The following is a 24,467-nucleotide window of genomic DNA, read 5'->3' as shown; positions in this document are numbered from 1 at the left end:
CTTTTAAACTGTTCATGTACAATTTTCCAAAATTTTCTACATTATGCCAAAGGTCTATAAATTTAGTTCACATTTTCTGGTCCTTAAGATACCACATCTTTCTTTCTGTAAAAGAGGACTGAAACCAGGGCCTCCTACATGTTAGGCAAGTGCTGTACTACTGAGCTATATCTCTAGCCCTTTTAATTAATTTTTTATTTTGAAACAGGCTAAACTGCCAAGGCTGGTCTCAAACTAGTAATTTTCCTGCCTTAGTCTCCCAAAATGGGATTACTGCTTGGTTTCCCTTCTCTACAACTGAAATTCATCATCTCCAGACCCCTAACAATGGCAGAAAACTTAAATTTGCTATCTCAGGTAAATCAGTTACTTCTTGCTTCAAAGTCTCACTTGAGTAAATAAGTAGTAAAAACAGGTGCCATTGCATCTGGTTGAAACATGGGAATTTTTATCTATTCAAAAATATGGGTAGAGCTGGGTATAGTGGCACATGCCCGTAATCCCAGCAGCGCTTGATAAGGATCAAGAGTTCAAACCCAGCTTCACCAATGGTAAGTCGCTAAGCAACTCAGTGAGACCTGTCTCTAAATAAAATACAAAATAGGGCTGGGGATGTGGTTCAGTGTTTGAGTGCCCCCGAGTTAAATCCCCAGTGCCCCCCCAAATATGGGTTGGTAAAATACATACACACACACACACACACACACATACATATACACACACATACGCATGTGATGGGTTGGGTGGTAGAGTGTGTGTTTACTATGCACAAGGCCCTGGGCTCAATCCTAGCATTGGAAGGAGGAAAAAAAAAAAAAAAAAAAGGTGTAAGTTTTGCTTTTCAAGGTTATTGTTTTTATTAATTACATGGTTTTAAAATCCATTCAGATACTCCAACTGTTTGTTTTTTTTTTTTGGAGTGACTATGCAAACCTCCTCTTCTATTTCACAATGGTGACCTAATAACAGCTTTACAAAATGCCAAACTTGGTTAAATCTGATTTTCTGCCTATTTCATATCTTACCTAAGCAACTGGACCTGATTAAAGAAAAAGAACCAAGATGACTGATCTCAATATATATTTACAATCACAAATGTTTGAATGATCTATTATCTCTTGAGCAATAGCTAAAATTCTATTATATCTCCTTAGTTATTCACCTTCCCATTCAGAAATGACTGTTTCATATCATTTTCTCTCCTCAAATATCCACACTCCCTCCCCAATCCTTACATTTACCCAATGACATTCCCCATTTCATAAAAAAGAAAAAAATTAGAAGAAAACAATCCATAAGATCCCACATCACTGTTGTGAATTTCAATCAGCTGCAAATAACAGACACCCCAAATTTTAAAAAAGATTAAGAAAGAAAGGAAGAAAGGAAGGAAGGAAGGAAGGAAGGAAAGAGGCAGAGGGAAGGACAAAGGAAAAGAGGGAAAGAAGGGAGGAAGGAAGAAAGAAAGAAAAGAAAACAATATGGTGAAATAAATTGTTTTATTTTCTCTCATAATGAGAAATCCTGGGTAGGCAATCCAGGGTTTGTGTGGCTGCTCCACAATGTCATCAGGGACTTAGATCTATTTTTCTCCATCCTTAGAATATGGTTTAAGGTTGCTTGTTGTCATAGATAGTCTCTAGAACTCCAGCCATTTCCTCCACATTCTAGGCAAGAAAAAGAGACAGGGACAAAAACACATGCCAACTCAGTCAATCCTGTTTCAGAAATTTCTGATATGTCTCACCAAACTACTTTCACTAACAACTTGCCAGAACTTAGTCACATGGACATCCCTAGTGTAGTGTTAACAGAAGCTGGACATCATGCTTCTAAAATCAGGGTACTGTCATTTAGGAAGAAGGAAAGATGAGGAGGAATTACCTGTTTTCCATTTTCACTGGAGTAAGAAAGAGAAAATAAGCAATCAAAAGATAAACTTCACATATACCACCACCAAATATGTCAGCCTGAATCCTTACTCATACTCTGGCTTTCTTCTATATGTCACTGAATGAATAGTGAGCTCCTTTCTACACCTAACCCCTCTCGTAGTACACTGTGTCCTTTCCCATTTTGCTATTCTAAATCTTTGTTCCATTATTCCCTTTTCCCCACATTATTGATTTTCACTTTTGTTTATTCTCATTAGCAAAATCTGATGTTAAAACACCTCCCATCTAACCAGGCAGAGTGGTACATGCCTGTAATTCCAATGACTTGGGAGGCTGAGGCAGGAGGATCACAAGTTCAAGGCTAACCTCAGCAATTTAGTGAGACCTTAAGCAGCTGAGCGAGACTCCTTCTCAAAATAAAAAGTACGGAGGCTATGTCTTAGTGGTTAAGCATCCCTGGTACCCTAGTACCAAAACAATAATAATAATAATAATAATAATAATAATAATAAAAAAATATTTCCCATCTAAAACAAACAATCTTCCCTTTATCAAACATCCTTATCCAGCTATCCCAGTTATTACCCTTTCTGATCCCTTAAAGTGAAATTTCAGGAGACTCCCCCAACCCAGTACTGGGGATTGAATCTAGAAACACTTACTAAGCTATATCCCCAGTCCTTTTTTTTTTTTTTTTTTTTTTTTTTTTAATAAATTTTTTGAGACAGGGTCTTTTTAAGTTGCTTGGGCTGGTCTGGAACTCACAATTCTCCTACCTCAGCCTCTCCAGTAGCTGGGATTACAGGTGTGTGACACTGCATACTGCTCAAGAGGTTTCCCCATCATTCTGTATTCTGTATTGAACCCGCCCTAATCAGGCTTTCCTTTTTCGTTATATTTTTGTTTTTCTTTTCTTTTTTCTTTTTTTTTTGGTACCACGGATTGAACAACCCAGGGGCACTTAAACACTAAGCTACATCATCTCTCTAGCCCTTTTTATTTTTTATTTTGAGACAGGCTCTTGCTAAGTTGCTTAGGGTCTAGACAAGTTGCTGAAACTGGCTTTGAACTTTTGATCCTTCTGCCTGCCTCAGACTCCTGAGTTGCTGGTATTACAGACATGTGCCTCTCCTCCTGCCTAATCAACCAGGTTTTCCTTTATCTCTACTGTTCCACTGCAGGTACTTGTGTCCCAGGTCACCAGGGACTTCCACAATGCCAAATCTAATAGCTGGTTCTCAGATCTTTTCTTACCCAGTTTCCCAGAGGGGATAACTATCACCCAATCCTACTGTGAAACATTTTCCTCGTTTGGTTTCCAGAACACCACATTCTTTATTATTTTTTCCCAAAATCACTGGCTACTCCTGTTCACTTTAGACTATTAGATCCTATTCCTAATATTTAAAAGCTGGAGTGTTCCAGCTTTGTTTTTGGACTTCTTCTTTGAGTCTATACTTTCTCCCTAGATGATCTCATTCCATTTCTACACTGATGATCCTAAATTTATCTCCAGTCTGACCACTTCTGTGCACTTTGGTCTACAATATTTTTTTTAGATATCTAAAGGACTGCATCTTAAACTTATCATGTCCAAAACAGGACTTCTGATTCTAACCATTTCTCTGTACCTCTACATTATATCTATTTCTCCTTCAATATTCCCCAGCATTACTCAGACCAAAAACCCTGGGGATCATGATTCACTCCGATTTCTCATCCTACAACCAACCCATTAATAATGCTGTCAGCTCTACCTTCAAAATATATCTGGGGGGTAAAAGTGCTGCTCAGTGGGAGGAGTGCTTGCCTTGCATGCACAGGCCCTAGGTTCAATTTCCAGCACTAAAAAGAAAAAACAAAAAAAAGAAGAAAACCATCTATGTATGTATAAGCATTATACATTATGTGTGTGTTACATGAAAAAAAAATGGGATATACAGACACATATACAATATATGAATATGCATAATGATGGAATATATATACATATATATACCATACATATATTTAGAAGCCTATCACTTCTTACTACTTCTACCACTATCCACTTCAAAGTCACTATCATATCATACCATCATACCACATATTTTATCTATCATATCTTACCTGCATTATTGCAATTCCCTTCTAACTCATCTTCCTTCTTCCACTCTTAACCTAAGAGTGGTTTACTGCCAAAGCAACCTAAGCAATCCTTTAAAGATCTAAAATAGAGCCAAGTACAGTGGTACACACCTGTAATCCCACCAACTCTGGGAAGCTGAGGCAGGAGGATCACAAATTCAAGGCCAATTTCAGCAACTTGAAAGATCCTGTCTTAAAGACAGATGAGCATGGTAATACATGCCTGTAACCTCAGCAGCTCAGGAGGTGAAGGCAGGATAGCCGGTTTGAAACCAGTCTCAGCAACTTAGTTAGGCTCTAAGCAACCAAATGAGACCCTGTCTCAAAATAAAAATTTTAAAGAATTAATAAAAGGAGTGGGGGGTGTGGTTTAGTGGTTAAACATCCCTGGATTCAATCCCTGGTACCAAAAGTCAAAACAAATACATAAATAAAAATAAAAATAAAATACGCTGGGGATGTAGCTCAGTGGTATAGCACTCCAGGGTTCAATCCCCAATACTGAAAAGGAAAAAAAAAAAAGATTGCCAGGCATAATGGTACATATCTGTAATCCCAGCTATTTGGGACACTGAGGATGTCAAGTTCTAGTGCAGTCTAGGCAACATGTTTAAGACCTGTCTCAAAAATAAGATAAAAAGGGGGCTGAGGATGTTACTAGCATGTGTGATTGAACTGGGTTCAATCCCTATTACTGTTAAAAAAAAAAAAAAAAAAGAGAGAGAGAGAGTGGAAGAAAAACAAGACCCAGCAATCTCAACAATTTGGGAGACTGAGGCAGGAAAAATCACAAGTTCTAGGCTAGCCTTGGCAACTTAGTGAGACACTGTCTCAAAATAAAAAATTAAAATGACTGTCGATGTAGCTGAATGAAAAAGTGCCCCTAGACTCAATCCCTAGTACTAAGGGCAGGGAGGGAAGACCCAACTATATGTGGTCTGCAAGAAACCCATAAAAAGATCAATTCCCCAGGAAGACATAACAATCCTAAATGTGTATACACCAGCAACAGAACACCAAATAAATGCACAGATCCAGTAGGCAGAAAAAAATGGTAAGAACATGGTTAAACTCAATACCAATCAACTGAATATAACTGACATCTACAGACTAATTTATCCATCAAGAGCAGAATAGAGTTTTCTAAAGCTCACATGGAACATTCACTAGGACAAACCATATTCTGAGTCATAAAACATAACTTAACAAGTTTAAAAGAATACAAATCATAAATTTTCTGCTCTCAGAGTACAATGAAATTAAACTAGAAATCAATAACAAAAAAAGAACTGGGAAAACAGCAAAATACATGGAAATTAAATCATCCACTTCTAAGTAACACGTGGTCAAAGAAACTTCACACTGAGTGTGGTGGCACATGCCTATAATTCCAGTGACTTGGGAGGCTGAGGAAAGAGGATCCAAAGTTCAAAGGCAAAGCCGGGAGCTGTAATCCCAGTTGCTAGGGAGGCTGAGGCAGGAGGATCACAAAAGCCAACCTCAGCATCTTAGGGAGGCCCTAAGCAACTTAGCAAGACCCTGTCTCAAAATAAAAAATAAAAAGGGCTAGGAATGTTGAACAGTAGTTAAGCACCCCTGGGTTTAATTGCTGGTGCCAAAAAATAAATAAATAAATAAATACAAAAGAAAGTTCAAGTCTAGCTTTTTCAACTTAACTAGACACTGTCTTGAAATTAAAAAGAAAAAAGAACAGAAAAAAGATGGCTGGGGACATAACTCAGTTGGAGACTGCTGTCCCTGGGTTAAACCTCCAGTACCACAAAAAGAAGAAGAAAGAAGACAATGAAGAAGAAGGAGGAGAAGAAAGAATCTTCAAGAGAACTTTAAGAATACTGTGAATTAAATGAAGGGTCTGGGGATGCTGGGGATACGGTTCAGTGACAAGAGTACTTGGCTGGCATGTGTGAAGCCCTGGGATCAATCCCCAGCATTGGAAGGAAAAAAAAAAAAAAGACATAACATCAAAATCTGTGAAATGTATCAAAAGCAGTGCTTATAGGGAGATTTATAACTTTGAATTAATATATTAGAAAAGAAAAATCTAAAATTAATAATCTTATCTTGCATCTTAGGGAACTAGAAAAAGAGAAAATTCAATGCAAAGTAAACAGAAGAAATGCCAAAACTTAGAGCAGAAATCAATGAAATTAAAAATTGGAACTCAATAGGGAAAAATACCTAACATAATCAAAAGCTGGTTCTTTGAAAAGATAATAAAATCAATAAGCCTCTCACTGGGTTAAAAAAGAATACAAATGACTAATATCAGAAATAAAGAGTGGACATCATTATAGATCACAAGAACATTAAAAAAACAATAAAGGAAAACTATGAAAAACTCTGTGCCCACAGATTTGATAAGCTAGATAAAATGAACCAATTATTTGAAAGACACAACCTGTGAAAACTTACAAAGAAATGGGTAGCTGGTCACAGTGACACACACTTGTAATTCCAGCAACTCCAGAGGCTGGGACAGGAGACCACCAAATTCAAGGTCAGCCTGGGCAATTTAGGGAGATCCTGTCTCAAAATAAAAAATGAAAAGGTCCAGTGATGTAATTCAATGTTAGTGTATCCCTGGGTTCAATCCCAGTACTTGGGGGCGAAGGGTGGGGTAAGTGGTTTTCATCACATCAAGCAACCTGAGGAAGAAAAATCACATAATCATACCAATAGATGTCGAAAAAGCATTTGGTAAATATCAAACTCATCCATGATAAAACCTCTCAGTAAACTAGGATAGAGGAGAACTTTCTCCATCTGATAAAAAAAAAAATCTACACTCTACAGTTATCATACTTAATGGTGATAAACCAGTTTTACTGCTAATACTAGGAACAGGAAAGGATGTCCCCTCTCACCACTTTTTTTTTAGTACGGGAGATTGAACTGAGGGGCACTTAACCACTGAGTCACATCCCCAGCCTTTTTTATTTTGAAGTATGAGGACTGCAAGTTTGAGGCTAGTCTCAGCAAATTAGCAAGGCCCTAACAACTTAGTGAGAACTTGTCTCAAGATAAAAAAACACTGGGGATGTGACTTAGTGGTAAAGCACCCCTGGGTTCAATTCCTAGTACCAAAAAGAAAAAGAGAAAAGAAAAAAAATACTGAACTGCTAGCTTATCCTGTCCCCTTTTCACTTCCCACCTACTTCTTCCTTCAATATTCTAATATCAATGAAAGACACACCACCCTTCACCCAATTATTTAAATCAGAAACCTGCAAACTAATTTTCATTCCTTACTTTATGTCACATCTCATGACCAAGTTCAACATTCAACAAATTACATATTAAGCAACTACTGTGTGCCAGATATTGTTCCAGGCACTGGAGATAAAACCAGTTTATATTTAAATAGCTTAAATATAAGGACAGTTACTGTTTCCTAATAAATCTGAAGATGGGTGGTTTTAAGATTAGCAGCTTCACAATATCAGATCACTGAGTTGGGTTGGCATCGCTAAGATTATCTATGCTTTAGTCCCTTTTTTTTTTTGTACTGGGGAGTAAACCCAAGAGTGCTTAACTACTGAGCCACATCCGCAGCCCACCTTTTCTTTTCCCTTCCTTCCCTCCCTCCCTCCCTCCCTCCTTCCTTCCTTCCTTCGTTCCTTCCTTCCTTCCTTCCTTATTTTTTTTGTACCACGAATTGAACCCAGGGGTACTTAACCACTGAGCCATATCCCTAGTCCTTTTTTGTATTTTATTTAGAGATAGGGTCTCACTGAGTTGTTTAGGACCTCACTAAACTGTGGAGGTTGACTTTGAATTCTTATTTACTTATTTATCTTTATGTGGTGCTGAGGATCGAACCCAGTGCCTCACATGTGCAAGGCAAGCACTCTACCACTGAGCCACAACCCCAGCCCCCTGACTTTGAATTCTTGATCCTCCTGCCTTCCAAGCAGCTGGGATTTCAGGAGTGCACCATGACACCCGGTTCCCAGCCCATTTTTAATATTTATTTTGAGATGGTCTCACTAAGTTGCTTAGGGCCTCATTAAGTTGCTGAAGCTGGCTTTGAACTTGCAATCTTCCTGCCTCAACATCCCAGGCCACTGGGATTACAGGCATGCATCACCACACCCGGTTCCATTAGTTTTATCATATATTACCATATCTTCACAGGACATTTTCAAAGGCAGAAAGAAAGCAAGGGAGAAATGAAACAAAAGGGCTTTCCTCAAGGGAGCAATCTTTTTGATCAGGTAGAAAAACCATTCCCAGAACTCCCTAGCTCACTTCCTTTTATGTTCCATTGGTCAAAACTAGGTCCACTTGTGAAGGAGACTGAGAAAGCAAGTATCTGGAAATGGAAAACGAGATTATCTTGATTTGTTCCCTGGGACTGAGCACATAAATACCCTTTTTAAAAAAATGGGGTTCTCTTGTCAAAGAAGAATGTAAAAAGGTGTGTTTTGTAAAGGTGACTGCTAAGATTTGGATCATAAATGTTCTCCAAAGGACTGTGCATTGAAGGCTTAGTACCCAGTTGCAGTGTGGAAAGAAGTTTAGGTCAGTGAGGACATGTCCTTGAAGGGTATTTCGGGACACTGGACCCTCTTCTTCCTCTCCTTCTCTCACTTTCTGGCTGTCTTGAGGTGAGCAGCTACTTCTGCCAAGCAGTCCTACCATGATGTACTACCTTGCCAGAGGCCCCAAAACAACAACAATATGGACTGAAACCTCCAAAACTGTGCCTAAATAAACCTTCTTCTTTCTAAGTTGATTATCTCAGGTATTTTTTACAATAACAAAAAGCTGACTAACAAAACAACTAAGATCCAGTTACATAAAAACAAACATGGTGCTTACATAAAGGGAGAAACTTTAAATAAGTAAATATATGTATAAACAAGTTATTTTCAGATGCTATAATAGCTGTGAAATAACAGGATGACTGATTAAATAGTAGGCATATTCTGAAGATGAAGCTAACAAAATTTACTAATGGGATTGAATACATGATAAAAGATGGTTTTGTTAATAATAATTAATAATTCATTCATAAATGAAGTTCAAGAAAGTTAATTAAGGGTCTAAAGACAAACCATTTATAATAAATTAGAATTGAATCCAGTACTATCTGCAACCAAAACCAGTTTTCTTTCCCCTATATCATTTATCAATGTAGAATACGAAATGGCACATATAAATTTATAACACTGGGATAAATAAAACTAAAGCCAAGGTATATGCACTGATAACTTGTTACTTGCTATTTTTGTTTTTTCTTGTAGAACTGGTTAACAAATACTTTGTAAATTTCTGTTTCAAAAACTACAGTATAGAACTATCAAAAATAGTTACAGGCTGCTTAGAACAGTAGCAAATGGTGATGATATTATGTAGCAAAGATGGGAGCAGCTCAAAAGGCAACAAAGGATTTCCCATTGCAACAGATATTTTCAGGCCCTGAAACAGTCCAAGGAAAGAAAGATCTATATAATCAATTAAAATGTTTCATCTTTGGGTAGTACTGTATTTATGTTACAAAGATAACCATGTTATATTTGTTAACTATAGATAAAATGTATACATGCATATATAATATAAACAAATAGATCCATAAAGGTTTTAGTATGTGTGAAAAAGAAAAAAAGATGTCTGTCCTTTCAGGTACTAGAAGAAGCAAAATAAATTATCATTATTCAGTATTTTTCTGGCATAAAGATACCATACTAGATATATTTTTAAAGGTCTCTTTTAGTTCCATTACTCTATGAAACCTGAAGTATCACTGGAGATCTTTAAAAAAACAAAAAACAAACAAACAAACAAACAAAAAAACACTCAGGTACTTCCTCATTCACAACAGGGGAATATATAGATAACAAGACTAGCAAAGCTAATGGTTTTAGGAAGGTATCTGGGGAGACATACAGGCCCTTGGGAGCAAACCTCTGCAGTGAAAGCTCTGATTTTCTGCAGAGCCAAGAGAAGGGAGGTGTCTGCTTTCAAATGGCTTTCATCCAGAGTACACAGCAAAATGGAGTTCAGCAGGGTGGTTCCCTAACATTCATCTTCTAGTTAACACAAGCAATTATTTTGTCTCCTTTTAAGAATAATTAAAAGGAAAAAATAAGCAAAAACAATAAATCTGCCCCTTCTAACCAGTCTGGGAAAATCGAGCAAATTTTGAGTCAAACCCTCTTAACAGGACTTCAAAAAAATATTTATCAGAAAAAAATAAGAACCTCCTCTTTTGTATGCTAGGTTGAAATGGAGATCTATATCCTTACAAAATGCATACACATGTTGACAGTGTGTATCTGTTACTTGTTTGAAACAATGCGTGAAGGTTTTACCAATCAAAATTAGGTAATAACTGAATATGAACTATAAATTTTTATTGTCTTATGTTTACCTTTTTGTTATTCTTATACTATCACTGGGAGGACATTTTGAATAACAGCAATAGGTTTCTGCTAGGACAACTTTAAAGCCATCCTTTAGTTCTAACCATAACGTATGAATTTCCAAGGCTTAGCAATGTAGTTTATGGTCCTGGAATAGATTCCCCCAACCCCAGCAGGAGAAAGAACTAGTCCAACTAGTCTATTCACTATAATCTGGGCCTCCTTGCACCAAACTATAACCCATTTATGTATCATGATACAATGCCAAGCAATCTTATTTAGAAAATTCTAAATAGCACAAGGAATATCTTTATATCCTGTGTGAAACAATTTCACTCTTCATAAATTTCCCTTCGTTAATACAGCTACCATTTAAAATTAACTAAAATCTCTTTTAAAAGCTCCTAGAGCGGCTGCATATAAGTTGGAGGCTTGCATCTAAAGGTGGGGCCTACCCTGCCATGCTAAGAGCCTCAACGTTTCATGCTCAGGTTCTACTCTTTGAATAATTGGAATATTTGTTTCCAGCATTTGATACCTGAGTTTCGACAACAAGTCATCATAATAAATCATCCCGATTTTCTGAAGCTCGAATCCTCCACATTATCAGGTGAAAGTCACTGCCTTTAAAGGAAGTGAGAAAAGAAAAAGGCATAACTCACAAACTGGCAACATGAAAATAATCAGCTGAGTTATCCGAACCAGAAATGTCTGCATTTTAGGGTGTTTCATCTTTAAACCTGTAAGGACCTCTCAGGTCTCCCATCCCCAGGTCGGTTTCTACCGGGCTCTGCACCCGCCCTCGCCCAGCCAGGCAGCAGCGCGCCGCAGTCCGCAGCACTGGCACTCTGGCCCGCAGCGCGGCGGTCTCGGCCGCCACGAGGGGAGGGGGCCCCGGGCGCGGAGCCCGCCTCTGCGGCGGCCAGGCCGGGCGCCGAGTGGACGCCTGTGTCGGAGGAGGGGCCGCGGCCGCCGCACCGCCCGTGTCCGCCCGCCCCTCCCCAGCCGCTACTTAAGAGGCTCCAGCGCCGCCCCCGCCTCAGTGCGTTACTTACCTCGACTCTTAGCTTGTCGGGGACGGTAACCAGGACCCGGTGTCTGCTCCTGTTGCCTTTGCTTCCTAACCCGTAGCCATCATGGTGAGTGGGCCGCGCCGAGGCGTCCGGCGACGTTCGGGAAAACCGGGGGGAAACGAGCCGGAGGGGCGCGGAAGGCCTCTAGCTAGAGAGGGCTGGGACTGACGCCGTCCAGTTGAAAAACAAAAAGCGAGGCGAGTGGCGAGGGAGGGGGTAGATGAGATCCGCCTTTGTGGACGTTAGCCGGAGGACCAGATAAAAGGGGATTTCATCTCCGGCTCTGGGAGGTAATGCCCAGGCACCCTCTCTGCGGTATCTGAAGTTCGTTGCGTTAAACTCTGGGGCGCGGCGCCTCAAGACCCTGCAGTCTATTTCCCGCGCGTGCCCTTCCCCCATCCTTACCCGACTGCTGGCGGGCGCGCTCAGACTCCCCGCCCTCACTTCCTCCAAGCGCGAAAAGCGGGGGCGGGAAGGAGCTGGAGACAAAGCGCACGCGCGACCGTTACCTTCCCGCCCGGAGCGGCGGGAAACTGCCACTGCAGTCTGCGCGTGCGCACAGATGCTCTGCGGCTCCATGACTGCAGGGCGTAGGTCCTGTAACCCATGAGTTTTCTTTCAATAAAATCAATGAGAGGAATGTAGGGAAGGACTCCTTAACATTGTACCACACAGTCCCCCAAGGTATTAGGACAGTTAACACCGTACAGTTTGCGGACATCTGTCTCAGCTGTCTAGGAATTCCTGTGGGGAGTAGGTGATGGCAGTGAAGAATTTTGAGAGAATGGAAATCTGTTTGGGGCCGCTGAAAATCCTTGCTGCGCTCGGACAGGTGACGGGGTTCAAGACTGAGCCCAGTGCCTGCAGCTATTACTGGCATCTGCAGCTGCGCGTCCCCGCCCATGAGCTCTGGAGCGCGTTCTCTGAATTGCTCATTCATCCTCTGCCGCAGAGCCCCACCCCTTGTCCCTGCGGCCATTTTCTTTGCACTCTGGCCACGTGCTTCCTGTGCTGAGAGCTGTCCGGAAATCTGTACTGAAGTGGTATTCGGGGCCGGAGCACTGAGTGGGTGGTTGGATGAATTTCTCACTGCCCTAGTGTTTTAAGGAGGAAACTGACTAAGCATTCTAGGTCTCAAAAGAGGACTTCCTTATTTAAGGGTGGGAGGGAAAGAAGCCATTCTCTGCTACAGGAAAAAATAGGACATTTTGGGTTGTTTATTTTATTTTTTGATGGAGATTTGAACCCAGTCAGGGCCTTATCATGTACTCATCACTGAGCCATACCCCCAGATCAAATCGTTTTCTTTTATTGTTTGCAATACTGGAGATCCAACCCAGGACCAAGGGCTCTTTCCCACTAAGCTACATCCCCAGCCTTTATCTTTTGTTGTAAGACAGAGTCTCCCAAATGTGCTTGGCTGGATTAGAACATTTGATCCTCTTGTCTCAGCTCCGCAAGTCGCTGGAATTAACAGTCTTGTGCCTGAAGAAGTAATTTGAGGAGGGCAGTGGCAGCACGGCTATAATTCCAGCTGCTTAGGAGGCTGAGGCAGGAGGATTGCAAGTTCTGAACCAACCTCAGCAACTTGATGAGACCCTGTCTCAATAGAAAAGGGCTGAGTATGTGCCTCAGTGGTAAAGTATCCCTGGGTTCAGTCCAAGCACCAAAATAGAAAAAGAAGGAATTTGTTTAAATTCCATGACTTTTTTTCTCCCTTCCCACAGCGTGAGTGCATCTCCATCCACGTTGGCCAGGCTGGTGTCCAGATTGGAAATGCCTGCTGGGAGCTCTACTGCCTGGAACATGGCATCCAGCCTGATGGCCAGATGCCAAGTGACAAGACCATCGGGGGAGGAGATGACTCCTTCAACACCTTCTTCAGTGAGACAGGCGCTGGCAAGCATGTGCCCAGGGCAGTGTTTGTAGACCTGGAACCCACGGTCATTGGTGAGTTGACTGGATCTGTCTTGGGGTCTCCACTGATCACACACGCATTGTCTCTCCCACCAGAGTTGAACCAGCTCGTACAGATTATTAATGATGGGTGGCTGGTTTCCTTTCCTTTTTCAGATGAAGTTCGCACTGGGACCTACCGTCAGCTCTTCCACCCTGAGCAGCTCATCACAGGCAAAGAAGATGCTGCCAATAACTATGCCCGAGGCCACTACACCATTGGCAAGGAGATCATTGACCTTGTCTTGGACAGAATTCGTAAACTGGTAAATACCATAAATATGTATTTTAAATGTGGTTAAGGGGTTCTACAGCAAGTTGAATGAACTGATCTAATGACTATTTGTTCTTTGGTTCCAGCAGAGTGTTGAGTAGGCTGCTCACAATATTAATTAGACGTCTATACAAGTCCCTGGTTGTAGAATAATTTGTGATGTGTCTATCAGCCAGTTTCTTATGTTTATTTCATCTGGGTGTGGTTCATGATTTAAAGAAATTATCCCAAGTTTGAGGTCATCCTGGGAAACTTAGATGTTCTCTGGAAATAAAGGGCTGGGGGATGTAACTCAGTGATAAAAGTGCTTACCTAGCTTGCACAAGGTCCTAGGTTCAGTCCCCAGCACAAACACACAAAACAGAACTAGCATTAAAAATATTACATTTCTTTTCTTTCTTCCCCTACAGGCTGACCAGTGCACAGGTCTTCAGGGCTTCTTGGTTTTCCACAGCTTTGGTGGGGGAACTGGTTCTGGGTTCACCTCCCTGCTGATGGAACGGCTCTCTGTTGATTACGGCAAGAAGTCCAAGCTGGAGTTCTCCATTTACCCAGCCCCCCAGGTTTCCACAGCTGTAGTTGAGCCCTACAACTCCATCCTCACCACCCACACTACCCTGGAGCACTCTGATTGTGCCTTCATGGTAGACAATGAGGCCATCTATGACATCTGTCGCAGAAACCTTGACATTGAGCGCCCAACCTACACTAACCTTAACCGCCTTATTAGCCAGATTGTGTCTTCTATCACTGCTTCCCTCAGATTTGATGGAGCCCTGAATGTTGACCTGACAGAATTCCAGACCAACCTGGTGCCCTATCCCCGTATCCACTTCCCTCTGGCCACATATGCCCCTGTCATTTCTGCTGAGAAAGCCTACCATGAACAGCTTTCTGTAGCAGAGATCACCAATGCTTGCTTTGAGCCAGCCAACCAGATGGTAAAATGTGATCCCCGCCATGGTAAATACATGGCTTGCTGCCTGTTGTACCGTGGCGATGTGGTCCCCAAAGATGTCAATGCTGCCATTGCCACCATCAAGACCAAGCGCAGCATCCAGTTTGTGGATTGGTGCCCCACTGGCTTCAAGGTTGGCATTAACTACCAGCCTCCCACTGTGGTGCCTGGTGGAGACCTGGCCAAGGTTCAGCGTGCTGTATGCATGTTGAGTAACACCACAGCCATTGCTGAGGCCTGGGCTCGCCTGGATCACAAATTTGACCTGATGTATGCCAAGCGTGCCTTTGTTCACTGGTACGTGGGTGAGGGGATGGAGGAAGGAGAGTTTTCTGAGGCCCGTGAGGACATGGCTGCCCTAGAGAAAGATTATGAGGAGGTTGGTGTAGATTCTGTTGAAGGAGAGGGTGAGGAAGAAGGAGAGGAGTACTAATTACTGTTCCTTTCAGCCCTGCAGTATATCATACTCTCAACTTAAGCTTCAGCACTAGCTAACAGACATTTGAAGTTTACTGATTATATTGTCTTCACTTAATCATGATCATGTCTGTTTTTCTGTGTGTACCTGTAAGATCTTTTCATCATGTCTCAAAGTAAAGGCTTTAAAGAAAAGTTTGTCTCATGTACTTATTATAAAACTGCTTTATTGCAATGCATCCAATATGGAGTCCCTGAAACTTGGTAGTGTCTAGGATCCTCACTACCTGACTAGGTTTGTTTTGCTGCCTGGAAGTACAGTGGACTGGAAAAGCAGGTGACCTGGATTCTAACACAAGTGCTACCTTTACCTTTTCATAGGAGACTTGAAAAATGAGAACTCCTAATATTCAAGGCACTACAGCTCTTGGAAAATAACAGACTGGATATGGTAGCCCATACCTGTAATCCCAGCTTTTAGGAATGCTAAGGCACGTGTGAAGCACTGTTCCATCCTTAACACCAAAATAAAGGTATCCATCTATAACTAAAAAAATATAAAGTTGGGCTGGGAATGTGACTCAGTGAATTGCTAAGCACCCTGGGCTCAATCCCCAGTATCAAATAAAAGGTTATATGTGAATGATTCGGGGCAGGGTGTATAACTGGTACAGCCAGAAGTCAGGCTCAGTCCCCACCACCAAAGGTGATTGTTAATGAGTTACAAGAAGTTTTAAATAGTCTATTAATGGCTGCTGTTAGCTAAGTTCCCATTACCACACACAAAACCTCAAAATGATAGTTGAAAACGTTTTAAGGGTGATAATCTGTTTCAGCTCTAAAGATGAGAAAAGTTGCAGGATTTATAGTAATCGGCAATAGACCTACACCTCACCCCTAAGGCTAAGACAGGAGAATAAGTTCAAGATTAGCCTCTGAAAGTTAGCAAGATCCTGTCTCAAAATGGACTGGGGTAACTCTGCTTGGATGCCCCAAATTCAATCCTTAGTAAAAAACAATAGTTGGGGTAGGGAAGAAAACATAAGATTGAATAATAGGCCATGTGCATTGGAGGGGAAGGTTACATGATGTGGCAACAACTGTAAATGATAGGATAAGGGATCACAATATGTAGCACTTGGCATGGTCTACATTTTTTCAAGCATATAGTTAAAAGTCTGTTAGAGGGGCTGAAGATGTAGCTCAGCTGTAGGGGACTTACGTAGTACGCATGAGCCTCTGGGTTTGTGGGTTCAATACTTAGCACTTATGAGAATAAAAACAGGGCTGGGGAGATAGCTCAGTTGGTAGAGTGCTTGCCTCATAAGTACAAGGCCTGCCAAAAAAAAAAAAAAAAAAAAAAAAAGAATAAAAACAAGGATCCAAATAAAGGATTTAACCTAGAAGAAAATTATTTCACATTCAAAAAGCACAGGGATAAATCTGCTGACATTGAGGTTGTATTGTCTTGGTTTCTTTTTGTTTTGTTTGTTTGTTTTGGCACTAGGGATTGAACAAAGGGTGCTTTATCACTGAACTACATCCCCAACCCTAATTTATTTATTTATTTACTTATTTATTTCCTTTCTTCTTTCTTTATTGATACTGAGGATTGAACCCAGTGGTACTTAACCACTAAGTCATGAACTATAGCCCCAGCCCTTTTTATTAATTAATTTATCTTTAAAATTTTTTATTTGTTCCTTATACATGTCAGTAGAATGCATTTTGACATATTATACATACATGGAATATAAATTCCCATTCTTGCGATGGTACATGATGTGGAGTTTCACTGATTGTGTGTTCGTATGTGAACATAAGAAAGTTATGTCTGATTCATTCTACTGTCTTTCTATTCCCCACCTCCCTCCTTTCCCTTCATTCCCCTTTGTCTAATCCAATGAAGTTCTATTCTCCGCCCTGCCCCATTGTGTGTTAGCATCCGCATGAAAACATTTGGTTTTGGGGGATTGACTGTCCTTCTAATTTTTTATTTTGAAATTTTAGACAGGATTTCACTAAGTTGCTGAACTAGCTTTGAATTTGTGATCCTTCTTCCTTAGCATCCTGAGTTGCTGGGATTACAGAGGTATGCCAGCACTTCAGCTGTTTTCCTTCTTGAGGACACTTAAAATGGGAGGAGCACAGTGCTTCATTGTACAGGTGATAGATTTAATTAGTAGAGAGAAAAGGAAATGGTATCACATTACTGTGTCCTACCTTGTAGGGTCAGGAGCTGTAAATATTGTCACAAAAACAAAGGGAACTGGGTCTGTCTTTCACTTTGTGGAGGACCCAGGTTGTGATTTAGACTAAGATGCTTGACTAAGGAAGGAGGGAAGAGCATTTCATCCTGAGATTGTCCATTTTCCCCTCTAAATCCCATCAAACTCATGGCAAATTCTTTAATGCCCTGCAGATGGCACCACTAACAAGGAATTCTCTGTCCAGGAACGCTCAATTCACATTTGTGAACTCTGCCCTTGCCATCACCTTGGAACTAAGCCTAAAAGATGCACAACAAACAGGAAGTGACTGAGCTGGCATCCCTAGCATTCACATGCTTGTCACTTTTTGTTCTGACAATTACTGGAGGCATCTGGGCCTAGTGCTAGGCAGCTCAATCAGGCCTCCGCAGGAAACCCCACATCTAAGGAGTTTCTTGAACTCAGCCCTCCAGAGTGTTTTCCCTGGGTGGGATAAATAAAAAAAACATAGCCTTGGGGTCAATATGTAGTAAGGGAAGAACACATTGTCACATCAATCTAAACTCAACATAAAGTCAATAACCACCTGATGGGGTCATCATCATGTAGATACTGATGTCATTGTGTTGCTCAAACCAGTTTCAATTCTCTCTGCCATCTGGGCCACAAGCCAAATGCCCTACCCAACCCACCCTCAACTGACAGCTTGCTGTATTTTACTGGGTCCAACTGTGACAGAATCAGGCTTATGACATCATTACTGTGGGGGTCCTTCAAACACATTCCTCTTTTGCCTATATAACACCTTCTCCAACCATAACTGCCCTCAACACCTTTATCCACTCAACTCATACTGCTTCCTTCAATGATGGAAACCCAATTGTCATCTCTTCAAGGACTTGGAAACTAGGTCAAATTCCCCACTACATAATATTTCATAGAATCTTCTACTTTTCTCTCATAGCACTTATCATATTTTGTAATTATATATTGATGTGATTATTTGATATCCTTCACCAGATATTTTTTTCTCCAATAGATTTTATAAACTCCATGTTTAATGTGCTTATCTTTGTATCACAAAGTAGCTCAATACTTAGTGTATGGTTAACACTTAAGAATTAATTTTGGGCAAGGGCAGAGATTCCAATTTTTAATTCTCAAAGTTATAGAAAACTACCCCTCTGCTACCTTCCCCCTTTCAGACTAAACCCAAGACCCAAAGATGTAGGAAGAGTAGAGGATAAGTACAGTGACATTCAATGGAGGAGGAGAGAGCAAGGGTTCTTCTCTGTTCTAATGGTTCTTCATGAAGGAGAGATCCTTCAGTATCTGCTGGCTCAGTTCAGTGTCTCATGATATTGGCATGTAAGCACTTCTGCTGGCTCACAATGACCAAATGAATGCATGCCATGAAACTAGGTGTGACCCAGTTACCAGAGCAAACTGATGTCACCTTAGATATTCCTTCTATGCAAAACTACTCAAAACTAAGCCAGGCATGGTGATGCACACCTAAAATCCCAGCAACTCCAAAGGCTGAGGCAAAAGGATCTCAAATTCAAAACCAGCCTGGATAACTTAGTGAGACCCTGTCTCAAAATAAAAACAAAAAAAAGGGCTGAGGGTGTTGTTCAGTGGTAGAGTACCCCCAGGTTAAATCCCCAGTATAACACACACACACACACACACACACACACACACACACACACAGTGCTCAAAACTAGGCAAGTAAGTATTTCCTCTACCATCTTCACTAGTCACCCTACTGAGAAGTCTGTAATTCAGTTCTGGGTACTTGCTTCAAGAGGAACATGGATAAGTAAGAGAATGGTGTGGTAAGTGGTACTAGATAGAGAAACTCAGAGAACTGAGGATGTTTAGCTTAGAAAAAAGAAAACTGATGAATGTTGCTATTCAGAAACAGCAGTGGATTAATTCCTGAAACTCGCAGAGAGCATAGCAAAAAATGGGGAAGAACACTAATAATTAGCTGGGATCAACAGTGGACCACTGTATTATCCATGTCTTAAAGGGCAAACAGGTAGACATAATGACCTCTAAGATCCCCATTCATCTCCAGAATCCAAGATTTCACGATTTTTCCTGCTGCCAGTCAGTGGGACTTGAGACATTATGACTATTCTCTCAAATATTTGAGGGGAGGTCAGAGACAGATAGGGACAAGGGAATAGACTCTTTTAAATCTATTAAACTCTTCTCCCCTTTTTCCAAAACCCATTCACAACAAAAGTTCTCAGATCCTAGGAGACCTTGCTAAGGGAATTTCTGGTTTCCCTGGTACCCTAGAGAAGGCGGCAATTCCAAAATTGACAGTCTGTTTCTAGGAATTGGTCCTGTTTCTACTAGAGAGAAAGAAAACAGTTTTTACCTATAATATTTTCACCTCAGAGCTGAATAAGCTCAAAGACCAGGAAGTTCTGGGAACAAAACCCCCACACTGAAAATATTCTTAAATTTTTCTATACTTATTGTGTTGTCATTGTTATTATTAGTGTTGTTGTTGTTTTGCTTTGTTTGGTTTGGTATTAGGGATTGATTCCAGGGGCACTTTACCACTGTGATTCATCCCCAGCCTTTTTTATTTTTTCTTTTTGAGACAGGATCTCCCTAATGTGCTTATGGTCTCACTAAATTGCTGAAACTGACCTCAAATTTGTGATCCTCCTGCCTCAGCCTCCAGAGTTGCTTGGATTACAGGAGTGAATACCATGTCTAGCACTTATAGTGTTTTCTGTGGGAAAATTAGGACATATAGGAAAGCAAAGAGAAAATGAAAGTAATCTATATTTTGAATGGACAGTTTCTGAAATCTTCATTTAAAGAAAAAGGCACTGTGTATGGTGGCCCGGGCCTATAATCCCAGTGACTCCCAAGGGAGGCAGGAATATCACAAATTAGAGGCCAGCCTTAGCAACTTAGTGAGACCCTGTCTCAAAATAAAAAATAAAGGTTGTGAATGTAGCTCAGTGGTAGAGCGCCCCTGTGTTCATTCCCCAGTAATCCCCCCTCCAAAAGAAGAAAAAGGCAGTTTATCTTAATCCTTCTACCCCTGCCTTGTCCCAATCACCTTTGGGAGTGAGTACTCCTGTATCTTCTGTCTATTCCTCTCAGTAATAAGTCTAAATCATTCTGAATTGCAAAAGTTGCCCTACAAGAAGGGGCAGAACAGTGAACCCTTTAGATTCAGATTGGAGTGTGTTACTGTTACTGAAAGCTTGGTCCTTATCCCTAATGCTGATTCAATAATGAGGACACAGTTTTGAGAAAAAGGAAAAATAAAATTTTTAAATATATCTATGTTTTTTAACTTTATGTATTTTTATGTGGTGCAGAGGATCAAACCCAGTGCCTCACATGCACAAGGCAAGCTCTCTACCACTGAGTCACAAACCCAGCCCAAGAAAAATAAATTTTAATGCTTTGCTAGCAAAAGAACAACACAGGGGATTCCTGTCCCAGAGGCTGTGATTCTGCCCATCAGGGGGAGCAGAATTTTTAAAGAGGTGATCCAAAAGGAATCCTTCCTTAGATTAGGGAGGCAAGATCAGGGAGAAGATTAGGAAAGAGAGAAAAAAACACGTCCATTTTAGAGCAGCAAGAGCCTATACTCAAAGCATAAAATGGACCACTATTACATTGGGGTTCTCAAGCTTGAAGTTTAAGTTTTACATTTTTTTGGTATGGTATTGGGAATTTACCCCAGTCCCTCCCCCTTTTTAAAAATTATTTCTTAGTTATAGGTGGAAACAATACCTTTATTTTATTTTTTTATGTGATGCTGAGGTTTGAATCCAGGGCCTCATGTGTGCTAGGCAAGTGCTCTATCACTGAGCCACAACCCGAGCTCTTCTCTAGGTCTTCTAGATTCTTCCTCCCTGTTCTGAACTTGAACTTGGCTTGTACTATGCAGTTCTGAACTGATTCATATAATGATATTTTGCCTTTCAAAGTTCACTTCAGTCATTTACATCTGTACATTCTAGAAAATAAGTCTTTAAATAGAATTCATGTTATCAGTTGTTGTAAGATTCAGATAAAACCAAGTGTGGTGGTGCATGCCTACAATCCCAGCAATTTGGGAGACTGAAGCAGGAGGCTTGCAAATTTGAGGCCAGCCTCAGCAATTTAGCAAGGACTTAAGCAACTTAGCGAGATCTTGTCTCAAAATTAAAAAAAATAAAAACTGGGAATAGAGTTCAATGGTAAAGTGTCCTTCCCTGGGTTCAAACCCCAATACCAAAAAAAAAAAAAAATCAGATATTATTGCCCATGACAGGTCAGGCCACAGCACTTCATTAAACTGCAAAAGACTATTAACATGAAATTAATAGATTTGGAACCAATCTGAAGGTGAAATGAGATGAGGTAAAATGCAGCACAAATGACAGACTGCTAGAACCAGAAGCCAGCCCTTCTGATTATTATCAATATCTGCCATGTTTTCTCACTACGTTTTTTAGTTAGTTTGTTTGTTTTTATTTTTTAGTACTGGGGATTGAACTCCAGGGTGCTTAACCATTGAGCAACATCGCCAAACTTTTTTAGTTTTTTTCTCATTTAGAGACAGGGTGTCTCGCTATGTTGCTAAGGCTGGCTTTAACTTGCAATTCTCTTATATCAGCCTCCCAAGCTGCTGAGATTACAGGTGTGTGACATCATGCCAGGCTTCTCACTACATTTGCAAATATTTGAGTATTTATTTGCATTATGCACCTAGTTAAAAGCTCAGGAAATCATCCAATTCAAGATAAATATGATTCTTCCTTGGGAGAAGTCTACCCCTGCTCCAGAAGTCTATATGGGGGAAAGTCAAAAGTTAATATAATTATGTGACAAATAATGACAAAATTAGACTGCTTTATATAAGGTAGTGGCCGGGGAGACCCTTTGAGCAGGAACATTTAAACTCAACCTGAAGGCTATTGGAGCCAGCCTAAAGTGAACTGGGAAGAAGGGAAGAAGAGAGGAGAGCTCTCTTGCACAGAGAAAACAGCAAATCCAGAGTCCTGGGGTGGGGGAAAGAATTTGGCATGGTCCACTAGGAATCAACAGAGGCCCAGGGTGAGGATAAATCCAAGTTATACTAGAGAGGGGCTTGATTCAAGGGTCACAAACTCAGATACACAGCTGGGCAATGTAAATGGGAAAACTGGTGAGATGTAAAATTGAGTAATGGAGGGGGTGGTAAAACTGAAACACATCTTGCTCCATCTCTGGTCCTTATTACCCAGCTCTGCCAGATCCAGATCTCTGTTTAAGGGATAGATATCAAACCAGGTGCAGTGGCCCATGCTGGTAATCCCAGTAGTTCAGGAGGCTGAGGCAGGAGGATTGTGAGTTCAAAGCCAGTCTCAGCAAACTCGAGGCGCTAAACTCAGTGAGACCCTCTCTCTAAATAAAATACAAAATAGTACTGTGGATGTGGCTCAGTGGTCAAGTGCCCCCAAGTTCAATCCATGGTATCCCCCCTTAAAAAAAAGGAACAGATATCTGAATTTGTTTTGGGGGAGGGGTACCAGGGATTTAACCCAGAGGTGATTTACCACTGAGTCACATCCCCAGATCTTTTCTAAATTTTTTTTTAATTTTTGAGACAGGGTCTCCATAAATTGCTTAGGGCCTCAATAAAGAGATAATTTGAATTTTAAGAAAGGCATCTCTTGGTTTTTATTTATTATTATTTACAGTACTGGGGATTGGATCCAGGGGTGCTCTACCACTGAGTTACATTTGTAGCCCTTTTTATTTTAGGCAGGTCACCCTAAATTGCTAAGGCCAGCCTCCATCTTATGATCCTCCTGCCTCAACCTCTCAAATTTCTGGGATTACAGTCCTATACCACCATCTCTCCATCTCTTCATTTTTTCATTTTTTATTTTTGTGGGTAATAGGGATTGAACCCAGGGGCACTTTACCATGAAACTAGTTCCCCAGCCCTTTTAATTTATTTATTTATTTATATTTATTTTTTTAGCACTGGGGATTGAATCCAGGGTGCTTTAACACTGAACTACATCCCCAGCTCTTTTTATTTTTATTTTTATTTTTTATTTTGAGACAGGGTCTTACTAAGTTGCTTAGAGCCTTCTAAATTGCTGAGGCTGGTCTTATATTGGTGATCCTCCTGCCTCAGCTCCCAAATTGCTGGCATTACAAGTGTGCTCCACTACACCTAGCTTTAATTTTTAAATATTGGTTCAAATTTGTTAAAAAGACTAAGCCAAACTAAAAAGTCTGTCTAATGCAGACCAAAGGTCACCATTTTGTAAACTGTGAGGGCCTTGTAAGTTTATTTGAAGCAAGTGAAATTACTTTTTTTTCTGCTGGTACTGAGGATGGAACCTAGGGATGCTTTTCCACTGAGCTACTACCATAGTCCCTTTATTTTTTATTTTGAGACAGGGTCTTGCTAAACTGACCAGGTTAGCTTTGAACTTGTGATTCTCCTGCCTCAGCCTTCCTAGTTGCTGGTATTACAAACGTGAGCCACCACAACCAGCAGAAAGCCAAGTAAAAAAATTTGGTGGACTGGGGCTGTGACTCAGCAGTAGAGCACTTGCCTCGAATGCGTGATGAACTGGGTTTGGTCCTCATCACCACATAAAAATAAATAAAATAAAGGTATGTGTCCATCTACAACGAAAAAAAAAAATTGGTGGTGGTTGGAGAATACTGGAGATTTAACTCCAGGCAGCTTTACCACTGAGCTATATCCCCCAACTTTTTTTTTTTTTTTTTTTTTTTTTTTTTTTTTTTTTTAATATTTTACTTAGAGACAGGGTATCACTAAGTTGCTTACGGCTTCGCTAGGTTGCTGAGGCTAGCTTTGAACTTGTGATCCTCCTGTCTCAGCCTACCAAGAAGTTGGAATTACAGGCATGCACCACGGAGCCTGGCCCCAACCTTTTAAAAACATTTTTAATTTTTAAGACAGAATCTCATTAGGTTGCTTAGGGCCTCACTAAACTGCTGAGGCTGGCCTTGAACTTGTGATTTTTAATACTATCATTAAAGAATAAAGCTTCTCATAGTTGAAAAAAATACCTGAAAAGAAAGGTTTAGTTCCAGAGTCTCCTCTCCCCAGACTAGCTGCAAGCTCTTCCAAAAACACAAATATATACACTAATACATTTGTTCATAACTGTCT

The 24,467-nt window shown here is 40.7% G+C and overlaps 1 protein-coding gene and 1 long non-coding RNA gene across 4 annotated transcripts in view; one reads left to right on the top strand and one right to left on the bottom strand.

The window, feature by feature from the left end:
- LOC124982222 (tubulin alpha-1B chain) overlaps window positions 1-15,281 on the top strand; it is a 46,189-nt gene extending 30,908 nt beyond the window's left edge. The window contains exons 1-4 of one of the 2 annotated variants that reach the window (XM_047548498.1): window positions 11,398-11,547; window positions 13,209-13,431; window positions 13,555-13,703; window positions 14,122-15,281. In XM_047548498.1, the coding sequence (XP_047404454.1) occupies window positions 11,545-11,547; window positions 13,209-13,431; window positions 13,555-13,703; window positions 14,122-15,102 (1,356 nt within the window). In that variant the 5' untranslated portion in view covers window positions 11,398-11,544 and the 3' untranslated portion in view covers window positions 15,103-15,281. Of the gene's footprint in view, window positions 1-11,397; window positions 11,548-13,208; window positions 13,432-13,554; window positions 13,704-14,121 lie in introns of those variants that run through there. The other variant, XM_047548499.1, reaches the window with a different exon arrangement.
- On the bottom strand, window positions 1,483-12,009 carry LOC124982224 (uncharacterized). Of its 2 annotated transcripts, XR_007108223.1 has the most exons (4): window positions 11,887-12,009; window positions 11,464-11,645; window positions 10,947-11,032; window positions 1,483-1,667 (listed from the first exon to the last, which is right to left on the bottom strand). It is a non-coding gene; the product is annotated as an uncharacterized LOC124982224 (long non-coding RNA). The 2 variants fall into 2 exon arrangements; XR_007108222.1 differs by having other exon boundaries at window positions 11,464-11,959.
- Window positions 15,282-24,467: the final 9,186 nt, after the last annotated feature.

The sequence above is a fragment of the Sciurus carolinensis genome, chromosome 4 (assembly GCF_902686445.1).
Source record: "Sciurus carolinensis chromosome 4, mSciCar1.2, whole genome shotgun sequence".
In the NCBI taxonomy this organism is placed as follows: Eukaryota; Metazoa; Chordata; class Mammalia; order Rodentia; family Sciuridae; genus Sciurus; species Sciurus carolinensis.
The sequence above is the reverse complement of the archived record's forward strand: the minus strand, read 5'-3'. Positions and strand labels throughout refer to the sequence as shown.